Genomic DNA, 25,380 nt, shown 5'->3' with positions numbered 1-25,380 from the left:
TAAGCGCAGTAAGCTTTCCACCAAAAGACCCTGTCTCGTTCCTCCGCTATCTGCTTCAGTGGGCGGGACTGTGGGCGGGGAGAGGCTGCGCCTGCTGGGTGGGGCTCCAGCGAAGGACAGTAGGGGGCGGGGCGATGCGTCAGGTGGGCGGGGCACGAGCATGGGGGCGACAGCTGGTGGGCGGGGCGTGAGAATAGGGGCTGCAGCGGATGGGCGGGGCGTAAAGATGGGGCCGAGCTGAGATCTATTGGGCGGGACTCGACAGGGCTGCGGCCGGTGGGTAGGGCCGTGAGTGACGGGGGGTGGGGGGGGATCTGAGCCCTGCGATGGGGAGCTGCGAGCGGAGCGTGTTGAATCCCCTCCCACCTTGACTGACCCCCCCCCCCGTGTCATCGCAGACCGCGAGCTCTCTCAGCTGTCCCCGCTGAGCCACGCTCTGCCCAGGCGCGCCCCGAGACGCGCAACGCATCCACTGTGGAGTCGCGGTGGTCCGGTCCAGCTGTGTCCTTGGTTTCTAGGCTGGGATACGTCCAGTGGCTGGTGGGGCCGCTGGGAGTGATTCTGCCCGAGCCCTGACCTTGGCCCCGCCCAGTCCCCGCCCCGCGCCGGAGCGGGGGGGGGGGCGAAGGAGAAGGAGAAGGGTAGGGGAGGAGGGAAGGGGAGGAGGAGGAGGAGAGGGATTGGGGAAAGAGGAGGAGAAGGATAGGGGAGGAGGGAAGGGGAAAAAGAGGAGAGGAGGAGGGGGAGGGTCTGGGTCCGTAACGAGGGGTGGAAGTCCAAGTGCGCTTCTCCGCCCCAACCTTCGGGGAGTTGGATCCCGTGCTGAGCCGAGCGGAGTGTGGATCTGGGCTCTATGTGTGTCTGCCAAGCTGCCTCAGTCCGGGGCTAGCGAGGAGGCAGGGACGTGAAGACTGGGCACGGCTTGAAGGACTTCGCGCCGAGGCCCGATTGGAGAAACTGAGGCCCGAGAAAGCTTGCCAGGGTGAGCAGAGACCCAACCCGCCGAACCCCGGACCTGGGATCTTCCTCTACCCTCGGGCTTACAGTGGCCAGGCTGTGCCAAGGAGGACTTTACGGCCAGCCCTGCGCTTAAACTCCGCGGGGGCGGGCAGAGGCTAGCTAGTTCGGGGGTGACTGTGGGAAGGTCAGCTAGCCAGTGAGACCTGAAGTACCTTCCCGCTCTCCTGGGACGGATCCCGCCTCCCATAGGTGTCTTGCAACTGCCTTTAAACCCAACCCAGATGAATTCTGCTGCGTAGCCCCTGGGGGAATGACTGGGTGTGTCCCCGCAGAGTTATTTATAGTACTGTTGTCCTCGCCTGGGATTGGCCTGGGGGGGGGGGGGATCTAAACCTTGGCCTCAGCATCCAGTGGTCTGTAGGGGTGCTGCCCCAGACGATCCTCGGGCAGCCTTCTGTTTGCTTTTGCTCATAGGAGGACAGTGTGAGACACTGGGGCCTAAACAGGGGCCACAGACTGGGGAAGATAGTCCTATGGGAAAGCGGAAGCTACCAGCTAAGCACTGAGCCACAGCTGGCTTCCAAAGCTTAGCCCGATGGCTCAACAGTGGGAGGAAAAACTGAGCATCTTTATTGCCCGGGTGAGCCGGCCGGGAGTGGAGGGGGGAGGGGCTGCAGGAGTGGGTTCCATTTTGCTGGAGTAAGAACCTTTCTTTGTAGGAATTCCTGGGACCCTAGAGAAGCAAACCTAATGCCTGATAACCCGTGAGTGGGAAAGGCCTACTTGGCCAAAGCCCTGGGGTCTCTGAAGGTGCCCAGGCTCCAGTATAGTACCTAGAGATGTCCTTTCGGAGACTGGCCCTGGGCCTGGCATTGTGCCTGCTGGCCAGCGTGAGCTTCTGGGCCCTGTGGTGAGTTGCGCCTGGGAACCGCCCCTCTTAGACAACAGCACTCCTTCCTGACTCTGCATGTCATCACTCTAAAAACTTTGATCCCCATGCAGGTTTCTATGTTCCACCAACCCCTCCTGGCTCAGCCCCGGCCAAACAGCTTGTTTTGGCTTGTGCTGGTCTCCTAACATTAGACATGCCATGTCCTCTGCCTAGATTGTCCTTCAGTGTGTGTTGATAAGGAACCCTGTTTATGCATCTAAAAACACCGCCAGTATACTCAGTGCCTCCTCACTGTGCAGTCTGAGGAAAGGAAGCATTGAGGACACACGCACCCCAAGAGTGAATGTCCACGTGGGTGAATAGACGACCACATGCCAGAGGCTTTGTCCTCGGCAGTTATCAGACCCTGGTGTGATAAGCCTGCTCCCCAGATGTGCCACTGGTTGGGGACGGGGAGGCTCCACCAGTGCGCCAAATGAGTGCCAGCCTCTAGGACAAAATGAACTCAACAGACAGTTTCCTTTCCAGGGAGTACGTCAAGAACTGGCTGCCAGTCTTTTCCTATGAGCCCTTTTACCTCCCCTGCCCAGAGCTCTTGTAAGTACGGGGCTAGAGGGATTGGGTGGGGGGGGGGGGTGGAGGCGGTGAGTGCCGGTTGGACTGGCCATATTTGGGCAGACAGGAGAGTTTTTTAGGGTCATGTCATCTGTGGGCTCCTGCATCTTCAGCTCAGGGTTCTGAGAAGTGCCAGTGTCGGCAGTTTATGGCTGTAACAGGTGTAGAGTAAAACTGATGTTGAACTCTTCACACATCCCATTACTTCTACGTGGCTTGGCCTTAGGCATGCTGCACAGCTGTGGGCCTCACTTGTACCTGTAAGATGGGAGGTGCCTTTCCTGGGCTGTGGGAACACGGAAGTGATGGCATGTGTAAGTAGCCTGTGTTCTCATGTTGTGTAGAAGGTGATTAGTAAATGGTGCTTTATGGCCTGGGCCTTTTGTTTTGTGCTCTGTATGGATGCAGGGAACATTGGCCATTTGGCTTAAGGCCTTCCCTACTTAGTGAATCTGATTTTGAGAGCTAAGGGTGAAAAGTTGAAGTAGGACAGCCTTCAAAGGGGCTCTGGCCCCATCATCGTTTGCTTTTCATAATAGCCAAAATTATAATAGACTACTTGTTAACACATATATTATTATGAACACAGTACTAGTATCTTAGTCTCTTTTCTATTCTAATAACATACTACCACAGACTGGGTAAATTATAAAGAATTTTATTTCGGGGCTGGAAAGATGGCATAGCAGTTAAGTCACTTGCCTGTGAAGCCTAAGGACCCAGGTTCGATTCCCCAGGACCCACGTAAGCCACTCGCACAAGGTGGTGCATGTGTCTGGAGGTCATTTGCAGTGGCTGAAGGCCCTGGTGCACCATTCTCTCTCTGCCTCTTCTCTCTTTCTCCCTCCTTCCCTCTCTCTCTCTCAAATAAATAAATTAATTACTTAAAAAGAATTTTATTTTGTCCTCACAGTTCTGATCAAAGGTTGAGAGGCTGGATCTGTTGATGGCTTTCTTACTGGGCAACCAATGTGAGAGACTGAGCCGGAAGCTAGTGACAAGTTCTCAGTCCATCACAGTAGTGGTTTGTCAGAGAGGATGTAACACACCTCTGCCATCCATGCTGCACCCAAGCTTGTGCTGGGAAAACCAGGTGCTATGGAGAACCAAACATAAACCCATCTCACTGATTCCAGAGGCAGAAAAATGATACCTCTGATTTAAATTTCATTTTTCTCATGTAATGGTTTGAATGTGATTATATGGTCCCCATAACCTGAGGTATTTTGACTGAGTAACTTGAGTCTCCAGCAGCCATCTGGAAGAGGTGTCACTGGGGGGCAGATGTTGAATCCAGCCCTACTAGGAGTGTTGAGTCAATTTGAGCTCTAGCTGGTGTTTGCTGGTGTTGGCTTCTTGCTCTCTCTCTGTGCTGTGATGTGTGCTGGAGTGAGCCGGCTTTTTCTGCCATGAGGGAACTTCCCCTGGGCTCTGTAACTTCCCATAAGCTGCCTCTGGTCTAGTGTTTGTCCGGCACCATGAAGGGAACGGCGACATCTCATCACTTCTGAGGCTCTCGTTTTCCCAGTCTTGCACTGACTGAATTTCCTCTTGTATGACATGCTTCCTTAGCCACATTCTCTCTTTGACCTTCTCATGGGCTCGTGGCTGAACGCATGTGTGCACCAGAGTCTGGATGGGTGCACGTGTGCTCAGGCCAGAAGACAGCCTTGGGTGTTGTTCCTTGGGAGCTGTACACTTTTTTTAAAATCTTGTGTGGGGTGTGTGTGTGTGTGTGTGTGTGTGTGTGTGTCGTGTGTGCACGTGTGTGTGCCCTGCAGTGCTCTGTCCACTCACCGGCAGTGGCCAGAGTGGGACATCAGGTGCTCTGCTCCATCACTCTTCCACGTGATCTTGTGTTCAGCCAGGGTTTCTTTTTCACTGATTCCAGCACTTGTTCCACAGATTCTTGGGACTCCACTCCCCTGCAGGACTGGGGTTTCACATGTGCATGGCCATGCCCAGCTGTTTTCCATGGGATCAGGAGATTTGAACCCTGGAGGTCTCAGGCCCTCATGCTTACACAGGCAGTGCACTTAGTCTCTGAGCCATCGCTCCAGCCCCTATACACCTTTTTTGTTTTTTTTTGTTTGTTTGTTTGTTTTTGTTTTTTTTTTGAAACAGTTTCTCTCAGTGGCCTAGAATTAACCAAGTAGGCTAGACTGGCTGGCCAGTGAGTCCCAGTAATCTGCCTATCTCTGTCTCTCTGGCGCTTGGATTAGAAGTAGTCTCCACAACACCTGGCTTTTTAAATTTAATTTGATTTGTATTTATTTATTTAGATTTTTAAAACACCACATTTTATTCAGATTTTACAAAGGAGTGTGGAAAGGGGAAGGCTGAGAGATAAGGGGAGATAAAGTGGGGAGAAGAGAAATAAACCACGTGGAGCCCAGAAGCCCATGTGGGCCACATGTGGCTCAGGAGGCCATGTGACCAGATGCAGATCTGGGGGGAAAAAACATGGAAAGAAAACAGAAAAGAAATTTCAAAGAGCTGGAAGGGATAAGGAACCCCCACGCCGAGAGTAAGGGCCAGGGGGCCCTCCTGGTTGGGCCCTGGCCTGCCGAGCAAGCCCAGGCCCAGCAGAAGGAAAACTCACCCACAGCTGGAAGTTCTCAAGTGATCAGAGAGCCAGAGGGCCTACCCTCAGCTGGAAGTTCTCAAGTGATCAGAGAGCCAGAGGGCCTACCCTCCCCTTGCAAAGGGATTTATAACCTTAGGGTGGTGGGCTTTCTTTTGGCCCAGGTGAACCAGAGGGCCAACTGGTTGGTTAGGACTAGGGGCTGTCTCAGGAAGAGATTAGCTCTGGCACCAAGTTCTGGGGGCTGAACTTGACCAACCATAATGTTTAACTCCTATGAAAGACCCTCCTAGAAGGGGTCCTGATTGTTGATGGAAAATCAGTTCTTTGGAACTAGGCAAGAGACAAGAAAAACCTTACTGCCCTTTTTACCTTCAAGGGTCCAGTCACCCTAACTTTACCCACCCTTCATTCCCCCCTCTTCCCCATGAGAAGACCCTCTAACTGCTATTAGAGGACAAGGGGCAATGACGTCAGATTGTTAACTATTTCCTGCTGAAGGGGGCACAAAGTTGTGGCAGTTAGAGAGTCTCTCCCACAGAGGGGAAGTACTCTAAAGGACCCCAAAATGTACCGATGGAGTGTAGGAAGATAATCTTGGAAGAGGATGTTGAGGAGAAAGAGTAAAAGTAAGGAGTTAATGAGAAGTGAGCACACAGCAAACTGGTCACCTTCAGGGATATCCTTCTTTTGGACGTCTAGGCCTTGGGAAATATTTGAAAGAACCCAGGCAGACGGAGTTGGATTGTCTCTGGACCATCTGAGCATGAGCTGGCTGAGATTTCCTTCCAGAACTGTTCATCAAATGGCACAGTAGTGTCTGACATAGTCTGAATCTGTTTCTGTATGGCTTGTAAAACAGACGAGATATTAGCAGAGTTATCAAAAAACATACACAACATTTAACCTTGATAACAGACTTCCAGAGTATACCTTTATAAATTCATCCTAGGGCTAACCAGGGCCAAAGGTTGGTACCATGGAGTCATTGGGTGCCATTAAAGGCTGTACAAATACATTTTTGGTCTCAGGGCTTGTTTAAGGATGTCCTGGCACATACAAGTTAGAAGAGATTCACCATTGTTCCCAGTATAAGGGAGTCTTTTGAATTAAGTGACCTTTGGTCAGATAGATGGGTACCTAGATAGATAGATAGATTGATTGATTCCAGATTTGAAACTAGCCCTTTTGACATCTATGGTTGTTTTTCCTTATTATCGAATTAGAACTATTAGACCTGGGGACATGTCTTAAGGTCGTCTTTGCTTCCCCTCTTGGAAAGCTCTTGTGTTACTTAATAGGCCATTCATATATTTGAGGTATCTATTTATCTTTGATTATACATTTGTCTCTGAGTGTTTAAGACCAACCAAATAGCCAAAATCTAATCAAGGATTAATTTTGGAGGTCACTATGTCTCTCCAAAGCATTTTTATTTATTTATTTATTTATTTGAGAGTGACAGACAGAGAAAGAGTCAGATACATAGATAGAGAATGGGCACACCAGGGCCTCCAGCCACTGCAAAGGACCTCCAGTCACGTGCGCCCCTTGTGCATCTGGCTAACGTGGGTCCTGGGGGAATGAGCCTCGAACCGGGGTCCTTAGGCTTGACAGGCAAGTGCTTAACTGTTAAGCCATCTCTCCAGCCCAGTACTTTTTTTTTTTTTTTTTTTTTGAGGTAGCCCAGGCTGACCTGGAATTCACTTTGTAGTCTCAGGATGGACTGAAACTCATGGCAATCCTCCTATCTCTACCTCCCAAGTGCTGGAATTAAAGGCATGTGCCACCACACTCAGCAAATATTTATTTATTTATATTTATCATTTGCAAGCAGAGAGAGACAGCCCAAGAGATAGAGAATGGTCACTCCAGGGCCTCTAGCCACTGCAAACGAACTCCAGATGCATGTGCCACCTTATGCATCTGGCTTTATGTAGATACTGGGGAATTGAACCCTGGTCATTAGGCTATGTAGGCAAACACCTATGTTGCTGAGCCATCTGTCCAGCCCTTAAAAAAAAAAAAAAAAAAAAAAAAAGAACATGGCTCTGGGAACCAAACTCTACTTTACACTTGAAGGGCAAGCACTTTCCCCGAATGAGCTGTCTCCTTAATCCTTTCATAAGTTCTCTGTTGGTCATCCTTGGCTAGGCATACTGAAACATTTTTGTTTGTTTTTGTTTATTTTTATTTGAGAGCTACAGACAGACAGGGAGAGAAAGAGGCAGAGAGAGAATGGGCACGCCAGGGCCTCCAGCCACTGCAAACAAACTCCAGAGGCATATGGCACTTTGTGCATCTGGTTTTGCATGGGTACTGGTGAATCAAACACAGAGGTCATCAGGCTTTACAAAGCAAGCACCTTGAACCACTGAGCCATCTAGCCCTGCTTTGTTTGTTGAAGCAGGGTTCCAGTAGTCCAGGCTGGTCTCCACTTCACTGTGAGGTCAAGTATGACCTTGGACTTTAGATCCTCCTGTTCCCACCTCCCAAGTGCTGGAATAATAGGTATGTGCAGCCACATACCCATTTCATCTCTACTTTTCATTTAGAGATTTAGAAATAGAAGCCAGGCGTGGTGGCGCACGCCTTTAATCCCAGCACTCGGGAGGCAGAGGTAGGCTGATTGCTGTGAGCTCGAGGCTACCCTGAGAATATAGAGTTAATTCCAGGTCAGCCAGAGCTAGAGTGAGACCCTGCCTTGAAAAAAAAGAGAGATTTAGAAATAGGTAGATTTTTTTGTTGTGTGTGAGTGAGTGTGCGTGCGTGCATGCGTACGTGTGTTGGTCTGGAGACCCACCCCTTGGCCTTCTGCGTGCTAGACGTGTTTTCTACCTCTGAGCTGTACTACCCACCCCAGTTTGTGTATTCTTGTGTCTAGCTCCATAATGCAGCTGAAGCAAGTCTGGGCTTGTAGAGAGAAGAGCTCCCTGGTGCACAACAGGAATGCTGTGCGCCCGGTGCAGCAGTGTCCCTAAATGTGTCCTCTTCTGGATTCTAACCTCCTCAGAACCCCTTTGTGTTCTGAGCAGGGACATGATTTGAAGAAAGGAGAGTAGGACTCCAGTTTGATGACCTGAGTTCAAAACATTGTCAATTTTTTTTTTTTTTTTTTTTTGGTTTTTCGAGGTAGGGTCTCACTGTAGCCCAGGCTGACCTGGAGTTCACTATGGAGTCTCAGGGTGGCCTTGAACTCACAATCCTCCCACCTCTGCCTCCCAAGTGCTGGGATTAAAGGCGTGCGCCACCACGCCCGGCTCAAACATTGTCAATTTTTTCCCTGCTTTTTTTATTCATTAATTACTTTATTGACAATTTCTATAAATATAGACAATAAGCCACAGTAATTCCCTCCCTCCCCCTGCTTTCCCCCTTTGCAACTCCACTCTCTATCATATCCCCTCCCCCTCTCAATCAGTCTTTTTATTTTGATGTCATCATCTTTTCCTCCTCTTATGATGGTATTGTGTAGGTAGTGTCAGGCGCTGTGAGGTCATGGATATCCAGGCCAATTTGTGTCTGGAGGAGCACGTTATAAGGAGTCCTGCCCTTCCTTTGGCTCTTACATTCTTTCCGCCACCTCTTCTGCAATGGACCCTGAGCCTTGGAAGGTGTGATGGAAATGAAACATTGTCAACTTAAAGGCTAGAGGCTAATCATAAAAGGGCAGGTGACTGCAGTTCCACTTGGAGGAGTTGCTAGGAAGAGGAGAGGCAGCCTGACCTGGAACTCACTATGGAGTCTCAGGCTGGCCAGGAACTCACAAGGATCCTTCTACCTCTGCCTCTGGAGTGCCGGGATTAAAGGCTTGCGCCCCCACCCCCGGCTGGGAATGAAGATACTCTAAGAGATGCTTGTGCGCGCCCCCCCCCCCCCCATGGCCATCAGACCACCGAAGCAGCGAACTCCAAGAAACTGGAATTTTCCCAGAAATCTCCTGCTGGGAAGTCCTGGTGCCAGCCAGAGGAGAAACTTGTCTCCTAAAGAAGAGATTTCACACAACACTGACAACTTGTCCTTCCTTGCCGGAGGGACTGGAGACTAGACAGTGAGTGATGGGCAGGGCCTCACCTTGACCAGGACAGCTTAACTATGCGTGGCTCTTGCCTTCTATTTAAACCTGAACCTTATGTCCAGACCCCAAAGATTGACTTACGAGGTCACTGGACCCCTTCGTTCTTCCCAATGGGGCCACATTGAATAAATCTCCATTTTCTGTTTTTCACTATTAATTTCTCTCTATTTGACCTGTTTAGGATGGATGGTCAGACTCAGGTTGTTAGGGCTGTCAGGGTCCAGGCCCTGACCCTATCAACTCCAGTAACAGGATGAGTGCCAGGCCTCCATGGGCTGGGAACATAGGGAGTTACTGTTTAGTGGCCACTGAATGTGACAAGAACAAAGAAAACCTTCTAGGCAGTGAATGATGCTTGCACCAGTGTGACTGAACTGTGCCCTTAAACATAATTGGAATAGTAAATGTTCCTGTATTTAGCCACACACACAAACACAAAGGATCACAGACTGAAGAAGGTGTGAACTAAGGAGGCTGAGGCCATCCATCTTCATATGAGATGTGTTGAAAGTCCACAGGTGCTGGGAATGATGGCTCATTCCTATAATCCCAGTACTTAGGGAGGCTGAGGTAGAGAATCACCATGGGTGCAAAGCTAGCCTGGGCTACAGAGTGAGTTCTAGGTTAGTCTGGGCTAGAGTGAGACCATTCCTTAAAATTTTTTTTTGGGGGGGGGTACTGGAGAGATGGCTTAGCTGTTAAGTTGTTTGCCTGTGAAGCCAAAGGACCCAGGTTTGATTCTGTAGGACCCATATAAGTCAGATGCACAAGGTAGCACATGCATCTGGAGTTTGTTTACAGCAGCTGAAGGCCCTGGCGCACCCATTCTCTCACATCACCATCTGCCTCTCCCTCCCTCCCTCGCTCTCTGAAATAAATAAAATAACTTTAAAAATGGGGACCCTGGAGAGATGAAATAGGAGTTAAGGCATTTGCTGCAAAGCCAAAGGACCTTGGTTCGATTCCCCAGAACCCACATAAGCCAGATACACAAGGAGGGGCACATGCATTTGGAGTTCATTCACAGTGGCTGGAGGCCCTGGCACACCCATCCCCCCCCAATCTCTCTCTCTCTCTCTCTCTCTCTCAGATAAATAAATTTTAAAAAAAAACTTTTTTGGGGGATTTTCAATGTAAGGTCATGCTCTGTCTAGCGTAGGCTGACCTGGAATTCGCTATATAGAATCTCAGGGTGGCTTCGAACTCATGGCCATCATCCTACCTCTACCTCTACCTCTACCTCCTGAGTTTTGGGATTAAAGGTGTGCACTACCATACCTGGCCTAAATAGATAAATAAATAAAGTCCATATGTGACAGCAGACTGTGTCATCAGGCACTTGACCCTTTAGGAGTTCCTCAAGACAGGTCACCTCAGGCATCCACTGAAGCTGGCTGTGCCACCATACTGTCCTCTGGGTGGAGGGTCTTCTCTCCAGGCTCCCTCGGCCCTACCCCCAGTGGCTTCCATCTGTGGGAATGGCTACAGGATACTGACCACATAGGCTGCTGGCCTCGCTGAGTGCTAGCCATGGACTAAGGCTGGACCAAGTGCCCGGCTTGATCTCTCATGACCACTAGGTGGTTATGGAAGCTTGCTCATTTGCAGGTGAGGAAAAGTGAGTGTCAGGTTTCCACTGGAGAGAGAAAGATAAGTGTAGAGACAGAATTACCATAATGAATGGGTTTCTGTGACTAAGGGCAGGCAGGTCTAGACCTGCAGGCTGGAGCTAACATTATAGGACACACGCAGATTTCGTGTCTGTGTGTGTGGCCATGGACATGCTTTTGGTTGTGTTTTGTTTTACTTTGTTTAGAGATAGGCTCTCACTGTGTAGCCCCTGTTGGTCTTAAATCCCTGGTCCTCCTTCATGCCTTTAACTCCCAAGGACTGGAATCACAGGCATGTACCACCAAACCTCAGTCCCAATTTCTTTTGTCCTCAGGGAAATCTCAGTTCTATTCCAAAGGACTTTCAGCTAGTGGACTAAGACACCCCATTATATAAACTCAACCCATACCAATGCCATCCTCACCTGCAAAGCCAGTCGTTGACTTGAGTATGAGAAACCATTTCACAACCCAGCCAAATGATGTTCATGACTGGCTGTCACCAGTGACTGGGCTCGGTCAACTCACCAGTGTCCCTGGTCCTCAGGCCTTTGCAGCTTCTCAGTCCTCTCTGGTGCCAGGATACTACAGAGCAGTGTGGCTGGAAAGCCTTGTCTTTAGGGCCGAGCATAAATGCCTGCCCTGCGCTTGCTCCTTCTGTGACCCCAGACAAATGCTGCTAGAGGACCCCTGCCCTGGAAAGTGGGTGAAGCTGTGGGGAGGGATAGAGGAGGTCTGTCAGGCCCCTTCCCTTCCTGCCTGGCACTAACGGTTCTCTCTTACCTCTGCCGTCAGCAACATGAAGCTGCAGTACAGGGAAGGGAAGCCATTCCAGCCCGTGGCACGGTAAGAAGATTGTCATTACCCACTTCGTGGCCCTGGCAGTGAGGGCTTCCTCCCTCACACTGACTCTTCTTGGTTGCAGGTCACAGTACCCTCAGCCCAAGCTGCTGGACCAGAGGTAGGAGAGACCTGATGGGGCAAGAAAAGGGACTAGAAAGCTCGGTTGCATTTCCAGCGTGGTGGAGGTGCCAACATCACAGTGGCCCATGGCCCCAGAGAGTCAGGGAGCTTGGCTCTAGTTTTATCCTGGCTGTATATAGTCTTGAGCATGTTAGCCTTCCTCTCTGAGCCTTTTTTCTGTTCAGGGGATCCTAATAAAACCTATTTCCTGGGAAGCTGGAGGAGCAAATAGAATGGTATGGTGACATGTGCCTTGGCAGGTGCTTGTCACTATTGGTGATGGGTATTATGATGTTACTGCCAGGCCCCTCTGTGCCCATACCTGCCAGAAGGTTGCTGTTATTATCCTCATTTTCCATGTGTGTAAACTCAGGCCTATTGGCAGGGACCAGGTTGCCCCAGGTTACACAGTATGGGAGGCAGGGCCAGGATGCCACCCAGCCTAATCTAGGGGGGGTATCTCAGCACCCATGCTTCCCCACCATCAGGCCCACCCAGTTGCTGACACTCACACCTTGGTTGGCGCCCATCGTCTCTGAGGGAACCTTCAACCCGGAGCTTCTGCACCAAATCTTCCAGCCACTGAACCTGACTGTGGGGGTCACCGTGTTTGCCGTGGGGAAGTGAGTAGTGGGCTGTGCGGGGGAGGGGCTGGGTGTCCTTGAACCACAGCAGCTTGCGGTCCAGGGCAGAGATGGCTCCTGTACAGAGATCCCAGCTAGAAAATGCAGAGTGATAGGGGAAGGCCTCATCTGACAGAGAGGAAGGGGAGAAGCATTCCAGGTGAGGAACAGAAATGTTGACCGGAAGCCCTGTCCTCCCTACCTCTCCTGGGCCCCCTCTCTTCCTGATCCCACCTGGCCTTTCCTTTAGGTCTGCTGGGGATCATACTGGGGGCCCAGGGCGGAAAGCACTTGGCCAGATGATGAACAGATCCAGAGGGGTCAAGTAACCCCTTGTTCTAGGTGTAAGGCCATGTCAACCACTTCTTTTTCTTTTTTTTTTTGAGGTTGGGTCTCACTGTAGCTCAGGCTGACCGAGAATTCACTCTGTAGTCTCAAACTCACAGCAATCCTCCTACCTCTGCCTCCTGAGTGCTGGGATTAAAGGCGTGCGCTACCACGCCCACATGTCAACCACTTCTATCTGTGCCCTCCATGACCAACATCTGCCTTCCCTTGATACTGTCTCCTAACCGCTTCTCGGCTACTTTTTTCCCCTGATGCTCAATGTTCCTGCCTATAAAATGGACAAGCTCACAGGCAGCTAACAGAGGTCATGGAGTCTGAGAACATTGCCCAGCACTTCAGTAAGTGCTCAGTAAAAGTGCTATTTATGGATATAGGAAACACCTTTGGGGACTGGAGAGCTGGTTCAGTGGTTAAAGGCACCTACTTGCAAAGACTGACAGCCTGGGTTCAATTCCCCAGTACCCGCATAAAGCTGGATGCACAAGGTGCCACATGCATTTGGAGTTCATTTACAGAGGCAGCTCACTCTTTCTCTGCCTCTCTCTTACAAACAAAATAAATAAATTGTCTTTTAAAAAGAAAGAAAGAGGGTTGGAAAGACGGCTTAGCAGTTAAAGCACATGCTTGCGAAGCCTAAAGACCCAGGTTCAATTCTCCAGGTCCCACATAAGCCAGGTGCACATGGTGGCACATGCATCTGGAGTTCGTTTGCAGTGGCTGGAAGCCCTGGCGTGCCCATTCTCACTCTCTCCCCTTCTGTCTCAAATAAATAAATAAAAGTAAAATTTAAAAAAAAAGAAAGAAAGAAACACCTTTGGGCTGGGGAGATGCCTTGGTGGATACAGCTCTTGCTACACAAGTTGTTAGTACCCAAGTTCAGACACCCAGAGCTCAGGTAATGCCGGCCAGCGCAGTGCTAGTGTCTAGGGGAGGTGGAGACAGAATTGCCCAGAAGCTCCTGGGCCAGGTAGCCTGACAAATAGTGTCGAGCCATGAGAGAACAGGTGTAAGGCAAAGACCAACACCCCAAGTTATCCTTTGACCTCCACACACGTGGCACTTGTGCCCCTCATTCACACACATGAACACACACACACGTACCACAAACCAAAATAAGAAAGAACAGCACTGTTGAGGGTCATCTTCACAACAGTCTCAAATGGTTGGTACAAAGCCGAGTACCCCGATCTGAAACACTTGGGACCCAAAGTATCACATTTCAGATTTTGAAACGCATCGGTTTTCCCATTTATGCAGCCCAGATCCAAAACTCGGAAGTTAAGATTTTTCAGCTTAGCACTGTCCAACTTAATTACTAAGACTGTGGGAACTTGACCCGTGAAGAGCCCAAGGTTAGACCTGAGTGGCTTCTTGAAGTAGAGAGCGAGGTTCCCAGACCCGCCTGGTACAAGCATGGCGAGGACCCGGGTGGCGGCCCATTGGGACAGCCGTGCTGACGGGCCGTCGTCCCCAGGTATGTCCGCTTCGCCCAGTCCTTCCTGGAGTCGGCCGAGGAGTTCTTCATGTGTGGGTACCAAGTACACTACTATGTCTTCACTCACGATCCTGCAGCCATTCCCAAAGTCCAGCTGGGCCCCGGGCGGTTCCTCAGCATTGTCCCTGTGCAGAGGCACTCCCACTGGGAGGAGATCTCTATGCGTCGGATGGAGACCATCAACCAGCTCATTGCCAAGAGGGCTCACCAGGAAGTGGACTACCTCTTCTGCCTTGATGTAGACATGGTGTTCCGGAATCCATGGGGCCCCGAGACCTTGGGGGACCTAGTGGCCGCCATTCACCCCGGCTACTTCAGTGTACCCCGCCAGCAATTCCCTTACGAGCGCAGGCAGGTTTCCGCAGCCTTTGTGGCAGATGGTGAAGGGGACTTCTATTATGGTGGGGCAGTTTTTGGGGGACAAGTGGCCAAGGTGTACGAGTTCACCAGGGGCTGCCACATGGGCATCCTGGCAGACAAAGCCAACGGCATCATGGCAATCTGGCAGGAGGAGAGCCACCTGAATCGCCGCTTCATCTCACACAAACCATCCAAGGTACTGTCCCCAGAGTACCTCTGGGATGATAGGAAACCCCTGCCACCCAGCCTGAAGTTGATCCGCTTTTCTACCCTGGACAAGGATAGCAGCTGGCTACGGAGCTGACAACAGAGACAAGCAGGCCACCCTGGATGGGGATCCAAAGCCCTGCATACAGCTGCCCACCTTTGCCCACCTGTAGAATCCAACCTGGAAATGGGCATAGAGAAGCTACTACAGACTATAACGACCGTGTGCGTCTATATAGAGAGTCACACGGTAATCCAGCCAAGAGTGATCAGACAGGAGGGACGAGACCAGAGGTTAAAGGAGATGGGGACTGGCAGGCCTAGCCTCACCTTGCCCACCTAGGGGACGTGTCTTCACAGGGGCACTCCCTAGGGTCCCAGCCCTTCTCAAAGTGCCTAGGACCTTGCTACTGTCTTCACATATGGCATAGTGCTTCCCCCACACACACTATGTTGGGCCTTGTGCATGCTAGGCACGTGCTCTGCCACTGAGCTATGTCTGCAGCCTTACATATTGCCTTGAAGTCACACTTAAACACCTTCATGAAAAGCTCTCAGGATCCGTTTCCTCAGTTGCTGGGATCTCCGGCCCTGTGTTTTCTGTCCCCTAACCACATGTAACCAGCTCTTCTCTCAGGACCTCAGAGCCCACTCTGAAATGGACCAGATTTATGGCCCCTCTGGTCTCCTGTGCCCCAGGGTGAACCACATTATCAGGGATGAGCTGCCTCTCTTATAATAGGGTTTGGAGGAGGGAGTTCAATAAATGTGTGTGTTTGGCCCTAGTCAGGGTTTTGCCTGCACATGTGACTGCTCTGGAGAACACAGACTGGATTTCGATCAGTAAATTGGTCGGGGGGAGGGGGGTATGGTTATTTCCGGAAAATCTGGGCTAAAGCTGGCCATTGCCACAGACAGCTCACTGTTTCTTTGGGGAGCCTGGAAAAAGTGAGAGCCTGTGGACAGATGTTCTCACACCTGGGTGGGCAGAAGGCAGCAAAGCCCATCAGCTGGACAGTCTCGTGGACTCTCAGTCCCTGGACACATAAAAGGTGTGTTGGCCAGGTGTGGTGGCACATGCCTTTAATCCCAGCACTCGGGAGGCGGAGGTAGGAGGATCACCTTGAGTTCAAGACTACCCTGAGATTACATAGTGAATTCCAGGTCAGCCTTGGCTAGAGCGAGACCCCACCTCGGAAAACCAAAACCAAACAAAAGGTGTGTGTGTCAGTCCCGTTGTGTCTATGACTATCTTGGCTATGCAAGCCATGGACAGATGTGGGCCTCTGGAGCAGTGGGACAGGCCAGGCAGTAGTGTGTGCCAGCATCACTGCTCCAGACTGGACCCAGAGAGACCTCAGTCCCTGGCCAGGCAGAGATGGGACCAGACATGGATTGAGGGGTTGGTGGCATGGTACTTCCCTAGATAGCATCTTTCCCATCAAAAGAGGAGACACAGGATAGGTTAGAGGGACCCTCTGAAATCATACAAGCACTCCCCAACCCAGCCCCCTTGACAAAGCTAGAAGTTAACCCTGAGCCTGTTCCTATGCGCTACGGTTCAACTGGCAAATGGGGATAGGTCACAAGAATGGGTAAGCTGACTCCCTAGTGGGAGGACAACCTGGGTTGGAGCGCACTGAAGTCTGGAAGAGCCCCTGGTGCTTTCTGGGAAAGGGAGCAGGAACAGACCCTGTCCTGTGTCCCTGGTAGGGAGCACCTGCTGATGGCTGCTGGGCATGGGAGGAATCCTGAAGCAGACGTGTTGCGAGGGGACAAGGCCATCCTTGAGGAGCTGCTCTTTGGAGGAGAGGAGTTCCCGGATAAGGAAGCCAAGAAGGCCTCTAGAGGACAGGAACCTCTGAGGCCTAGGCAGCCACATCCCAGCAGAGGAGAAAGCAGTATCCAGCATTCTTCCAACCTAGCACTGAACCCATACACACACACACACACACACACACACACAGAGAGAGAGAGAGAGCCTCTCCCAGACCCAGCCATGGACCATTCCCATCTGGGTACAATAATTAATCCTGGTTCTGCAGGACAGAGTGCTCAGACACAAGCTGAGTGGGCCACAGAACCCAGCTCCTTGAAGCAAACCACTGTCCATGTTACATTTTAAGGAGAGGCATCCTGGAGTCAAATGACCACTGTCCCCAAAGGTGGCCAGGGACAGAGTCCTAGCTTGGAGTCCTCAGTCTTTATCTAGCCAAATAAGATTTGTGTCACTATAGACGCCAAACTTGCAAGGACGGATCTAAATTCTGTAGGCTTAGAAGCTTTTCAACTCTTGGAACTCCCTCTTTCAAGAAACAAAGTTAGAAAAGGGACAGAGCCCCTGTCACGAAGCCTGTTCCTAAAGCCCAGTCACCTGCCCCTTCATAGCCAGCAACCTCCATCATGTTAGACCCATCACCACAGCTCAGCCCATAGGGCCTGGGCCAGCACATCTCTGTTGGCTGGAGGGATAGCAATTCCATGGGAATCACTCCTGGAGACCACCCTGATTTATGTTTCCCTCTGCAGTGGGTACGTTCATGCTTTCTCATGAATTCTCATCCTGACACATCCCTTGCAATTGTTTAAAGATATTTTATTTGTTTGTTTGAGAGAGTAAGAGGCAGAGATAGAAAGAATGGACACGCCAGGGCTTCTAGCCACAGCAAACAAACTCCAGATGCATGCACCTCCTTGTGCATCTGGCTTACATGGGTACTGGGTAGTCAAACTTGGGTCTTTAGGTTTCTCAGATAAGCACCTCAAGTGCTAAGCCATCTCTCTCACCCCATCATTTGCAATTTTATTTATGTCCCTCCCTACCCTGTTCGTTCCCCAGACAGTGCACTCCAAGATGGCAGTGGTTAACCATGAAGGGCCAGCTGGGTTTCCTCTGATGCCTGACACCCAGGAAGGGATGCAGGAAGGTTTGCTGAATGACTGGGAGGCAGCTGGAAAAAAAAATAATAATAAGTTTGGGAGTTTGTGCTAGTACCTGTGAAATGTTAGGTCACTCCACCTGTCTGAACTCCATTAAATGAGATAATGGCTGAGAGACCTCAGACCACCTGCTTCTCCTGGACAGCTACTTTTGACGTGTCTTCAGCCCTGGGCAGCAGGCAGCAGGCCCCACCTTGGAAGGGCTTAGCTGCTATGGCCCCACAAATAACACAGGAAGGCACTGACGCAGGTGCTTGGGGGTCCATGGTGGGGTAGATGCTTAACCGTAGTCCATGTGGCCCTGAGAATGCGTGGGCGGGATTCCTGATCTGCAATCCTCACCACCAGCACCACCACTTACCTGAAATCACAGCCGGATAGAATCTGGGCCAAACACCCTCCCCAAGGTCTCTCTGAGCTCTAGCATTTTCCTCGTGCCCCCATCCACAGTGGACTGACACCTCTGGCTTCTGTACAGAGCGCACCTCCGGGCCTGTTGGCCTGGGCTGAAGCCCACAGCTGCGTCTTCAGCATACCCGCGACAGACAGGCTCATGGGACTGCCGAAAACCTCAGCATCCTGCACTGAAAGTGGGTCAGTGACTGCCCGTGATAGAGTGTGCTGGGGAGCATGGCAGAGAGACGGAGGAGGGTGCCCTAGTTGGAAAGACCTCCACACAGGACTAAGGGATGAGTGATATTCCAACTCCCCCAGTTATGGTCACCTAGGGCTGATTGGCTGTGAGTGATAGAAGCACTGCCCACTGTAAAATGATAATACTTGGTAATGCTGATACCCCGCAACACCTGCTGAGCCCCGGGTATAAGACTCCCCTCCCACTTCTTACACCAGTCAGCCAGGACAGGCTAGATTTTGTGGTGAGAAGGGAGAGGAAGGATCCAGGAGGAGAGGGACGCCCTGACCTTCTCCCCGACAGACTTGGCATCCATTACCACCACCAGCCATCCATGGAGCTGAGTCCTGCAGGTGGCACTGAGATCCCTGAGTGACAGGATGAGGTTGTAGAATTTGGTGATTGCCACATTTTCAGGTTTCTCCACCCAGCCCTAGCGGTCCCCACTTTAGAAACGATGATGGTGGTCCTAGGTCCTAGAGGGGTGGGAACACAGCGTACGCAGCTGGGGCGAAGGGACACATGAGACTAGCCAAGCCGGGTACTGGGTGCGCGGCGCGTGCGCGCGGCGAGGCGGGGGGGGGGGGATCACGCGCGCGCGCGCGCCCCGTGTGCGCGCCTGGCTGTGGACACGAGGCTGGCCGCGGTGCGCTGCGCGGAGAGGTCCAGTGCCGTGCGCCGGAGGAAGGCAGGCCGAGCGCGTCCCCGATCCCGCGCGCCGGGGACCGCCCCTCGCACCTGCGGGCGGGCTGGGCGGGGCCGGGGAGGGGCCTCGCTGTCCCCGCCCACCGTTCCCGAGCCCCGGGAGCCCGGGCGGAATCGAGTGGCGGCGGCGGTTCACCCCCCCCCCCTCCACCGCGCACACACACCCCCGACAACGGCCGGCTGCGCGGCGCGACTCGGCGCAGACAATGGGATCGGGGCTGGCGGCGGCCCGGGCGGCGGCGAGGCCCGCGGAGCCCCGGGCCTGGAGGGGACTTGAAGCCGAGCCATGAGCCCCGCCGCCGGACGCCCCCCTGCGCCGCGCGCGGGCCGTGGCGAGCGGCCTCTGCGAGCCCCGGGCCCCGCCCTGGGGCTGGCGATGAGCTGCCGAGGCTGAGGATGATGGTAGATTGCCAGGTGAGTGTCGGCCACGGGTCCGGCGGCCGCGGGGGAGAAGGAGGCCCGCACCCACCCGGGGGAGGCAGCCGGCGCGGCGTTCACGCAGAGAGAGAGCGCGCGCGCGCCACGCAGTTCCGCGTCCAACCCTGCGTCTTAGTACAATCGGGGAAACTGAGATCATGACTGGCCTGGGCACGCCAGGTGTGGGTCGAGCTCGTCCAGCGGAGAAGGGAGGCTCTGGCCTCCTGGGCCGGGGGTACGGTCCTCGCGTGGGGTTTGTTCTGGGAATGAGATCTTCCGAGGGTCCTGGGGAGTCCTGCCCACCCCATCCATGTGGAGACCTTGGCTGTGAGCATCCAGCACACCCAGGCGCCAGCGCACACCCCTGCTCCTGCACGTTCCCACGGACTTAGGAAGTATGGGGAGGGCGGGACTGTGGAGAGGTGACAAGGGAGGTTAGAAGGTCGAGGCTGGAGGTAGCTCTGTTCTGGGGAAGACTCCTAACAACATTGGGTTGGGGGGACATTGTAAGAAAAGGGTGCTTATGATTCCCAAGATCTGCCCGGCTTGGGCCATCCTCAAAGCATCCTGGAGATGGCAGAACAGGGGTCTTTGCGTCTTCCACCACTGAACACCAAGAGCTAGAATAAGCCCCCATCCCTAGAGTGGAGGAGGCTACCAGGGAGAAGACCCCAGTTTCCTCCTCTGCAAACTGGCATGCGTGGCCTTTGTTACCCCTTCTCTACCCCCCATGGTCTTGGTTCCCTATCGATGACCCACTCACTCATTACTAAGGTCCTAGGAAAATGTATTATTTTCCCTAGTGGACTTTCTAAGCAAAAAAAGCAGCCTGAAGATTTAGGGGAACAAGGCCCTGCCTGGGTCACACAGAGGGTGGCAGAGCTCTGGACCACTCCCCTAGGGTCCATGGACAAGACCACCCTTAATTGGAGCACAAGGTCCTCTTTGGAAGTGGGGCAAGGGTCTTTGCTCAGACTGGAAGAGCAGGCCTCCTGAGTGAGCTGGACCACACCCCTCTCCTTCAGAGCTAGCAAAGAATGGAGCAATCGAGGCTTCTAGTGTCTTTCTCATTACTCCTGGAACCTACCCGTCCTGCTCCTTGGCCCTCTAGGGGCTGGGAGAGCTGCTACCTTGACAACATCCAAACAAAGGTGTGTGTTTTGTTTTCTGGATTTCTTGCTCGGGACGTCAGTGCTGGCAATTGCCACCAGGGGGCAGCAGTGGCCCTGTGCTCAAAGGAGTAAGGAGAGCCCCAGCTCTGTGTGCCTTGGATTCTGCCTGACAGAACCTATCACTAGCATTCTTGCCCTCAGTATGAACCGCTTAGAGATGGGGAGAAGATCCCACATCCTCTCATTTCTTCACTCAACGCCATTTCTGAGCCTCATCCAGGGACCAGCTTTCTCCTGGGTGTGGCTCTGTAAGGGAATGCTATGGGCCCTGCCCTCCCGGAACTCCCAGTGTGCAAAGACAAAAGCTCCAGTTATCCTTGGTGTATGACAGCCTCCCTGCAGCTCAAAGCCAACAGCCCCAGACATGGACAGTGTCGCAGTCTCTTGGTGCTCGACCCAGACCAACTCTACGGAGGCTTCTGCCTCCACTAAGCCTCAACTGGGGGAGGTTCATCCCAGAACTCATTCCCATGTTGTTGGCAGGATCTAGATAGGGCCCGAGGCCCCTGGGCTCTTTATCATGTGGACAGCTCAGAACTTGCTTCTTCAGAGCCGTGTGGGGAGTATGGCAGAGGGAAACACAGAAGAAAGCCAACAAGGCAGGAGTTGGTTCCGTTGTTTGTTTTAATGTTGGTGTTGACCTCTCATGTCACTTTTTTGCAGTATTCTGCTGGTTGGATGTCAGTCACCAAATCCAGTCCACCCCAGACAGCAGGGTTGGGGTCTTTGATGCATAGACTCGGGTAAACACTTGAGTCTGATTTAAATATTATAGGGAGCCCCTGGAAGGTTTATGCCTGAGAGTTTATCAGTCTGTTTACTTGCCAAACCCCCTTGTGTGCAATGAGGATATGAGTCCGAGAGAGGTGGGAGATGTTCCTAGAGCACAGCGCCAGAGCCAGGCCTGTTTGGGTGGTATTCCACCACTTCTTATTTATTTACTTATTTATTTATTGGGGAGAGAGTGAAGGGGAGGAACAGTTAGAGAATAAGCATGCCAGGGGCTCCAGTCACTACAAACAAACTCTAGAAGCATGCACCACCTTGTGCCTATGGCTCATGTGGGTACTGGAGACTTGAACCTGGGTCCTCAGCCTGCGTAGGCAAGCACCTTAACTACTAAGCCATCTCTTCAGCCCTCCCACCACTTCTCTAATTCTTCCACCTTTAAGATTGTGCTTTAGCCACAGGAGACACCAACCTGCACGTGTTGTAGGCATTATCTCACATGCGTATGATGAGGTCCCATCCAGTCAGATGTCAGAATAGCCCCATTGTGCACGTGGGGAGACTGGGCAGGCTGAATGAAGCGCAACGGATAGTTCAGGGTCACAGAATGGGTCAAACTGATGAGGCAGGTGACCACAAGACCTTACCTCCTGAGCCTCGGGGGCAGAGGATATGGAGTCCCAGTGGTTGGTTGGCCTGCCGCTCAAGGTGGCTGTGAGCATGGTGAAGCTCTGACGCCTGGGCGAGTTCTCCTCACTTGCCATCTTCCTCCCTGTTTCCCGTCACTCCTCACCGCCACCACCGCCACTGCTGTCCCCCCCTATTTCCCTTCATTCCCCCCCAACCACCACTGTCCTGTGCTTGTTATGAACATCTGAAGTCGATGGAGTAGCAAAGGCAGGAGTTTGTCCATCCATTGGATTGGTGCATGTTTCCTGGGCCCAGGCCATGCCAGAGGCTACCCCAGAGGAAAGGCTAGTCCAGAAAGCTGTCCATGCAGTGGTGAGCACATATTGACGGACACGTTCTGGGAGGAGCTGGCCTGTGGCAGGAGGGTGAGGACCGCGCCTAGGACCTGTCGTATTTGTGTCCTTGGGCTGCTGTGGCAAGGTGTCCTATGCTGAGTGACCCAGCACCCAACACAAGAGAGACCTACTCTCATAGTTCTAGAATCTAGAAGCCTAAAATCAAGTCATCTATGGAGCAGGTCCTCTGAGATGGCTCTAAGTCTCTTTAGCCTGCAGCTGACATTCCTTAGTTTTAGTTCCTTATAAAGATCTCTCTCCAGGCTCTGTGTCTGCCTCGGTGTGTCTGTGTCTAATTTTCCCCATTATTTTTTTAAAATATTTTATTTTACTTATGTATTTATTTGACAGAGAAAGAGGGAAGGGGGGGAGAGAGAGAATGAATGGGTGTGCCAGAGTCTTCAGCCACTGCAAACGAACTCCAGATGCATGCACCCCCCCCCATGCATCTGGCTAACGTGGATCCTGGGGAATTGAACCTGGGTCCTTTGGCTTTGCAGGCAAGCGCCTTAACCATTAAGCAATCCCTCCAGCCCCCCCCATTATTTTTTATATTTATTTTATTTATTCGAGAGACAGAAAGAGGGAGAGAGCGAATGGGCGTACCAGGGCCTTTAGCTGCTGCAAACGAACTCCAGACACTTGTGCCACTTTGTGCATCTGGCTTATGTGGGTCCTGGGGAATTGAATCTGGGTCCTTTGGCTTTGCAGGCAAGCGCCTTAACTGTTTAGCTATCTCTCGAGCCCCAGTTTTCCCCATTATTACAAGGACATCAGCTAGTGGGTCCTGGGTCCACCCTAACCCAGTATGACCTCATGTCTTATATCCACAAAGAGCCAATTTCCAAGTATGTTTTCAGTCACAGGCCCCGGAATCTTTGGGGGAGACACAGTTTACCGTGGAACGGGAATGTCGGAAAGGCCTAGTGTCCGTGGTGACCAGGGGAGCAGCTGAGTGTGTGGGGATGTCGCAGGAACCAGCCTCTGGCGGGAGGGTAATGAGTACAGCCTGTTCTCTGGCTCAGGGGTTCCAGCGCAAGCACCAGCAGGTGGCGCTGTGACCTCTGCCATGGACACAGCAGGGCACTGAGCATTGTGGACCAAAGGTCTTACTTACCTGGTTGCTAGATGACGCTAAACTGTAAACAGACGTGCTGTCATTTCCTTGGTGACCCACACTGAAGGAAATCAGACCGGGCAGAGTGGTGCTGGGTGACTGCTGGGGAGGCTGGCTAGGGCAGACTTCCCACACACAGCCCAGGCTTGGAATTTGCTCCCCTTTTGTTCTTCAACCTGCAAGCTGAGCCAGGCCTTTCTGCCTTCCCAGCGGCCCAGCAGCTAGGTTACACCTCAGGTTTCCAGACAGCTCTCCTGTTACTGCAGTCTGCAGGGTCCAAGTCTGGGAGCCCCATGGAAACCAACCACGGGGACAGGTGGGCTGTCCCATGCCACACATGACTGGAAGAGTCCTTGTCCTTACAGATTCCCCTGTTCCAAAGGAGGTATGGCTACCTATCTTGCCCTGCTACACCTGGTAAGGTACAGCCTGGTCCTCTTAGATGTCCTTTTCTTTTTTTGGGGGGGGCAGTTTCAAGGTAGGGTCTCACTGTGGCCCAGGCTGACCTGGAATTCACTATGTAGTCTCAGGGTGGCCTCGAACTCATTGGCGATCCTCCTACCTCTGCCTCCCGAGTGCTGGGATTATAAAGACCTGCGCCACCACACCCGCCTTCTTTGGATGCCCTTTTCTATGCTCAGTGGGCAGCACAGTGTGGAACAGGTTCCCAGCTTCTCTCCTGGACTGGCCTCCCATAGATTTCATTGAAACTGAGCAGAGTACAAGGGAGTAGAGACCATTTCTCACTACCACCCTCCATTGCCCCCACGCCTCAGAATCTGACTGGGTGTCCCTGGGGCCAGCAGCCTTTGACAGCGGCTCACAGACATAGTCACACACAGTTGATGGAGGGTTCCAGGCACATGGTCTGTGAAGAGCACCTCAGCCCCTATTAAGGGGACACGAAGGAGGATCTCAAGGGGGGGGGGCAGGCAGCAGGACTGGAGGAGAGGATGTAGTCGGGGAGCCTCGGGACCTGGGCGCGGTTACAGAGCTGTCATCCAAGACATGGCAGGTGAGGGTCCCATGCCAGGAAGATGTGCTCTGCAGGACCCCTCAGACCACTGGCCCTTCTGTCCTGGCCTGTGGCGGTGCTTAGTCCTCACAGCCCCTCGAACCATCCAGCACCTAGCTTTGCACTACAACATCTGGCTTATTATCTGCCCAGCCCTCTGCAAGACAGGGGCTCTGGGGCCTGGCTTCTGCTGGGGGTGGGGAGCGTGGGGGGTGGAGGGAGGGAAGGGCACAGGTACTGGGAGGGGACTCTCACTGCTAGATAGTAGCGAGCCTAGGGGGCACTCCCTGTTTGCAGACAAGCGGGTGGGGCCAGGCGCCAGGGCTAGGACGGAATTCCTTCCAAATACAGTGGGCTTCCAGTGGTCAGGAATGGGCCAGGGCAGATAGGGTGGGGCTGGAAGGGCCCTGAGGTGGTAGTTAGGGTGAAGATATAAACAAACCCCAGCAGCCCTTTCCTCCCCTCTGGCACTAATGAAGGCCTTGACTGTGCCGTGTTTTCCCAAGAGTTCTTGGGTTCTGAGCCTCAAAGAATCCTCCTGTCTTAGCCGCACATGGTGGCCCACAGCCGGCGCCACCGGCAGGTGCTCCCAACCGAGGCAGGAGGATTGGCAGTTCAAGACAAGCCTGGGCGACATAGTGAGACCCGTGTCTCAAAAAACAAAAGGGGGATGGAGTCTGAAAGGATCTTTTCTGAGGAACAGGGCTGAGTGGACACCCTTGGGGGCTGGAAGGTGAGCTGATGGGTCCCCAGGTCAGCTGAGCCAGGCTGAGGAAAGAAGGGGATGGCAAAGATTTTGGCATTCCCCCTAAAAATGGCAAGGCCCAGAAGGGAGAGTTCCCATAACAACCTAGAGCAGTTGCTTAGCAACAGCAGGCCCCCAAAATACCT

At 52.6% G+C, this 25,380-nt stretch overlaps 2 protein-coding genes across 6 annotated transcripts in view; both read left to right on the top strand.

Annotated features, from left to right (window-relative positions):
• The first annotated feature begins 758 nt into the window (after positions 1 to 758).
• On the top strand, positions 759 to 15,538 carry Gbgt1 (globoside alpha-1,3-N-acetylgalactosaminyltransferase 1 (FORS blood group)). Of its 4 annotated transcripts, XM_045146074.1 has the most exons (8): positions 759 to 982; positions 1,435 to 1,600; positions 1,680 to 1,870; positions 2,381 to 2,449; positions 11,535 to 11,585; positions 11,665 to 11,700; positions 12,191 to 12,325; positions 14,148 to 15,538. In XM_045146074.1, exons 3-8 carry the CDS (start codon positions 1,800 to 1,802, stop codon positions 14,830 to 14,832), a joined length of 1,047 nt encoding a protein of 348 aa, XP_045002009.1. In that variant the 5' UTR covers positions 759 to 982; positions 1,435 to 1,600; positions 1,680 to 1,799; the 3' UTR covers positions 14,833 to 15,538. The 4 variants fall into 4 exon arrangements, with proteins under 4 accessions (XP_045002009.1, XP_004653893.2, XP_045002010.1 ...); XM_004653836.2 differs by lacking the exon at positions 1,435 to 1,600; XM_045146075.1 differs by lacking the exons at positions 1,435 to 1,600; positions 1,680 to 1,870.
• A 3,790-nt stretch (positions 15,539 to 19,328) lies between these two features.
• The window catches only part of Ralgds (ral guanine nucleotide dissociation stimulator), a 44,446-nt gene continuing 38,394 nt past the window's right edge, over positions 19,329 to 25,380 (top strand). For both annotated transcript variants that reach the window (XM_045146049.1, XM_045146048.1), the window contains exon 1: positions 19,329 to 19,428. In XM_045146049.1, coding sequence (XP_045001984.1) covers positions 19,411 to 19,428 — 18 coding nt within the window. In that variant the 5' untranslated portion in view covers positions 19,329 to 19,410. The remainder of the gene's footprint in view (positions 19,429 to 25,380) is intronic.

This window comes from Jaculus jaculus, chromosome 1 (assembly GCF_020740685.1).
Source record: "Jaculus jaculus isolate mJacJac1 chromosome 1, mJacJac1.mat.Y.cur, whole genome shotgun sequence".
NCBI classification, from domain to species: Eukaryota; Metazoa; Chordata; class Mammalia; order Rodentia; family Dipodidae; genus Jaculus; species Jaculus jaculus.
The sequence above is the reverse complement of the archived record's forward strand: the minus strand, read 5'-3'. Positions and strand labels throughout refer to the sequence as shown.

Excerpts from the sequence above, each read along its gene's own strand:
- Gbgt1 (XM_004653836.2), top strand. The coding sequence starts at position 1,800 with ATGTCCTTTCGGAGACTGGCCCTGGGCCTGGCATTGTGCCTGCTGGCC. Across the intron at positions 1,871-2,380 it reads GTGAGCTTCTGGGCCCTGTG|GGAGTACGTCAAGAACTGGC; the intron begins GTGAGTTGCGCC and ends TTTCCTTTCCAG. Across the intron at positions 2,450-11,534 it reads CTCCCCTGCCCAGAGCTCTT|CAACATGAAGCTGCAGTACA; the intron begins GTAAGTACGGGG and ends CTCTGCCGTCAG.